General features: G+C 58.8%; 1 protein-coding gene across 1 annotated transcript; it reads left to right on the forward strand.

The window, feature by feature from the left end:
* Positions 1-75: 75 nt before the first annotated feature.
* Positions 76-3,793, forward strand: ENH_00010430 (hypothetical protein; the record flags this gene model as incomplete). The annotated part of the gene is made up of 7 exons (XM_013578801.1): positions 76-140; positions 347-712; positions 925-1,623; positions 1,951-2,128; positions 2,423-2,629; positions 2,954-3,029; positions 3,369-3,793. Coding segments are annotated over 7 exons (2,016 nt in total), but the record flags the coding sequence as incomplete, so codon positions are not given.
* Positions 3,794-4,320: the final 527 nt, after the last annotated feature.

Consider the following 4,320-nt stretch of genomic DNA (forward strand, 5'->3'; position numbering starts at 1 on the left):
CGGTTTAGGGTTTAGGGTTTAGGGTTTAGGGTTTAGGGTTTAGGGTTTAGGGTTTAGGGTGTCTGCGGGCTGCAGCAAACGGCAGTTCGTGCTGCAATGGAGGCCTTAAGAAATCCTGGCATAGAGGCCTCTCTTTTAAGGTGGGAATTGCCTACGCTAAACCCTAAACCCTAAACCCTAAACCCTAAACGCTAAACCCTAGTTTCCAAACCCTGACCCCGGGCCTTAACTCGAGAACTCCACCCTCTCCTCTGAAGCAGCGCGTAAAGCCCTGCTGCCCCTACTCCACCCGCTGCTGCTGCCTCTGCTGCTGCTGCTGCTGCTGCTGCTGCTGCTGCTGCTGCAGGCTTTGCTGCTACATACTGGGGACCTTTGCAGTGTGGCTGCGGGGGGCCCCCGGGGGGCCCCCCGGGGCCTCGCAGCTGCTGCTGTCGCATGTGCGGCTGCTGTGCAGCAGCAGCAGCAGGCAGCAGCCAGTGGAAGCCTGTGGGCAGCCGTGGTGCATGCAGGAGAGCAGCAGCAGCAGCAGCAGCAGCAGGGCAGCAGCAGCAGCAGCAGCAGCGAGGGCCGAGGCCTGCGGCATGCTGCTGCTCAGCCTCTGCAAAGTAGCAGCAGCAAACCCTCAGGAAACGCGAGCTGCTGCTGCTGCTGCTGCGCTGCTCGCGCGGCACCCCGACATAGAAGTGCAGACAAGAGCGAGGGAGTTCAAAGCGTAAACCCTAAACCCTAAACCCTAAACCCTAAACCCTAAACCCTAAAGCACGGCGGCGTGCGGGTTTTCGAAGTTTTGTTTGTCAAGCTGTTTGCTGCTGGCCGGTGCAGCTCTGCGGGCTGAAGGCCAGGGTTTGGGGTTTAGGGTTTAGGGTTTAGGGTTTAGGATTTAGGGTTTAGGGTTTAGGGTTTAGGGTTTGTGGGTGAATGCAGACTGCTGGAGCAAGGGGACCTGGAGTTTCTTTCTTTTTGTTTGGAAGCAACGGCAGCACCGAAGCAGCAGCAGCAGCAGCAAGGCCGCTCGCGTGCTGCTGCTGCTGCTGCTGCTGCTGCTGCTCCAAGGGTTACAGTGGAAGCAGTGGCTGCAGTTGCTGCTGCGCTGGATGAGTCGAGAAAAGCAGCAGCAGCAGCAGCAGCAGCAGGCCCCAGTGAGAGACACAGCAGCAGCAAGTCTCCGTCTCCCTCCGACGGCAGCAGCAACAACAGCAGCAGCAGGAGCCACAGCACCGGCAGCAGCAGCAGCAGCAGAAGCGGCAACAGCGGCAGCAGCAGCAGAACCAGCAGCAACGACTCCAGCCGCAACAGCAGCAGAGACAGCAGCAGCAGCAGGAGCAGCAGCAGAAGCAGCAGCAGCGACACAGCAGCAGAAGAGTCGCGCCTAGCCTCCTTCTTTGCTGCAGCAACAGCAGCAGGACCTGCATCTCCGTCGCACTCCGCAGCAGCAGCAGCAACAGCAGCAGCAGCAGCAGCAGCAGCAGCAGCAACACGGAAGAGGGCATGCATCTTGAAGGACTCGCTGCTGCTGCAGACTCCGCTGCTGCGGCTGGCAGCAAAGAGGCAGCAGCAAGGCGGCAGCTGCAGGCTGGTGCTGCAGTACACCAACTGCAGCAAGGAAACCCTGCGAGTTCGAAGGTACCTAAACCCTAAACCCTAAACCCTAAACCCTAAACCCTAAACCCTCGGAAATTCTCCTATCTTACGCTTAAGGCCCTTTTAAGGGGCCCTTGTGCAATTAAAATGGCAGCAGTCCAGATAATAATAGACTTTGCTGCAGCAGCAGCAGGAGCTACTGCAGCAGTACTGCAGCAGCAGCAACTGCTGCAGCAGCTGATGCTGCAGCTGCTGCTGCAGCAGGTGCTATCAGAGGTCAGATTGGGATCAGTGCGTATTGGGTGGTTGCTGCTGCTGCTGCTGCTGCTGCTGCTGCTGCTGCTGCTGTTGCTGCTGCTGCTGCTGCAGTGTGTACCGCCCTCCGGCGAATGGGAACCTGCCGTGTCAGATGCAGCAGCAGCAGCTGCTGCTGCAGCCTGGCGGGTCTCAGCAGCAGCAGCTGCTGCTGCAGTTGCTGATTCCTTTCCTCTCACAGCCGCAGCTTGAGGTGGCTGTTGGGCCCGAAGCAGCAGCAGAAGGCACGCAGGTCAGCGCTTGCTGCTGCTGCTGCTGCTGCTGCTGCTGCTGCTGCTGCTGCACTTGGTTTTGTTGCTGCTGCTGCTCTTGTTGCTGCCACTGCTGCTGCTGCTGCTTCTGCTTTTCCTGCTGCTGGATTGCTTTTAACTGATTGCAAGTGTGCTTCGGCACGCTGCTTCTGTTGCTGCTGTTGCTGCTGCTGCCACTTCTGGTGTTGCTGCTGACGCCGCTGGCGCTGCTGCTGCACTTGCTGCTGCTACTGCTGCTGTTCCCGCTGCTGCTGCTGCTGGTGCTTTTGCTGCAGGTGTCTAGGCATCTAATCTACCTGCCGGTGACGCTGGCCCACTTTTTTTCTGCTGCTGCTGCTGCTCCCACAGAGGCGTTGTGGGAGCAGCAGCAGCAGCAGCAGCAGCAGCAGCAGCAGCAAGAGTTTACGGCCGTTTGCTGCCTTCCTTCTCCTGATGCTGTTGTGCTGCTGTTGCGGCGAGCCTTCTCTTTACGGGTCGGCAAGGTAGGCCTTAGTTGCTTCAGCAGCAGCAGCAGCAGCAGCAGCAGCAGCAACAGATGCAGCCGTGGTAGCCGCTGCTGCTGCTGCTGCTGCTGCTGCTGCTCGTTCTCTGCCTTCTGCCGCTGCTGTTGCTGCTGCTGCTGCTGCTGCTTGGCGCAACAAGTACTGCTGCTGCTGTAGATGCTGCTGCCGTTGCTGCTGTGGCTTGCTGCTGGCTGGAGTTCCCGCTGCTGCTGCACTCGGCGCTGCTGCTGCTGCTGCTGCTGCTGCTGCTGCTGCTGCTGCAGCTCACGGGCGGAGTCGGGGGTTTAGGGTTTCTGCAAACAGCAAACCCTCATCCCCAAAACCCTCAGAAAACCCTCGCAGTGCCCCTCGCGTGTCGCTTGCACTTCCTTCAACGCAGGTGCAGCTTAAACCCTAAACCCTAAACCCTAAACCCTAAACCCTAAACCCTAGATCTTCAGCAGCAGATATTCCGCACCAGTTGTAAATAAAGCGTTTTGGGAGCGAGGGGCCTTCAACTTGCAGTGCTTGGGGTTTAGGGTTTGGGGTTTAGGGTTTAGAACGTGGGGATATTAGGTCCCGTATATTTGCATGTGCAACTACGCTTGCTGCTGCTGCTGTTGCTGCTGCTGCTGCTGCTGCTGTTGCTGCTGCTGCAGGCAAGTAAAGGTGCAGGTGCTGTCTGGGCACCCTCTAGTTGCTGCAGCATTTGCTGCTCTTTTGTATTTTTTCCTTACAGCGAGCGAGTCGCTGCTGCCGCTGCAGCAGCAGCAGCAGCAGCACGCGCTGCAGCAGCAGCAGCAAGCGCCGCAGCTGCAGCAGCACTTGCTGCCTCAGCAGCAGCTGCAGTCGCAGCAGCCTCAGCAGCCGCTGTTGCAGCAGCAGCTGCAGCAGCAGCAGCAGCAGCCGCAGCAGTTGCAGCAATGCCCTCCTGGCTACCCAGCAGCTGCGGCTGCGTTGCCGTATGTACAGCGACCCCTGATGCAGCAGCAGCAGCAGCAGCAGCAGCAGCAGCACTTGCAGCAGCAGCAACAGCAGCAGCTGCTGCAGCACCCACAGGTGAACCGGGTGCAGCAGCCACAGCCTTACCCCCCTTTGCTGCCAGGGGGCCTTCCTGTCTCTTCTTTTGGGTCTTCGGGCCTGCCCCCTGCACCGTACATTTAAGTTCTGCTGCTGCTGCTGCTGCTGCTGCTGCTGCTGCTGCTGCTGCTGCTGCTGCAGCTGCGCTTGGCCGGTTCGTTTTAGGAGCAGCTTGTTAGTGCCATGTGCAGCTAGTCACAGCTAGCCACAAAGAGGCGCAGCTAACCATCTCAGCTAGCTAGCCACAGCTAGCCACAGCTAGGCACAGCTAGCCACAACTAGGCATAGCTAGCCGCAGCCAGGCCCAGCTAGCCAGAGAGGCAGCCACAGTTTAGCACAGCTAGCCACGCACACTGTGGCTCTTATATTTGGCTACGCAGATCTTGCTGCAGCTAGCCACTTCTTTTCCTAGGCGGCCCTAGCTAGCTACAGCTAGCTACAGCTAGCTACAGCTAGCTACAGCTAGCTACAACTAGCTACAGCTAGCTACAGCTAGCTACAGCTAGCTACAGCTAGCTACAGCTAGCTACAGCTAGCTACAGCTAGCCACGCGGCAGCATTGCTGTTGAGAGCTAGCTGCGCGTGGTCCTGCCTAGCCACTTGCTGCTGCA

The sequence above is a fragment of the Eimeria necatrix genome, genomic scaffold (genome assembly GCF_000499385.1).
Source record: "Eimeria necatrix Houghton genomic scaffold, Enh_scaff1308, whole genome shotgun sequence".
In the NCBI taxonomy this organism is placed as follows: Eukaryota; Apicomplexa; class Conoidasida; order Eucoccidiorida; family Eimeriidae; genus Eimeria; species Eimeria necatrix.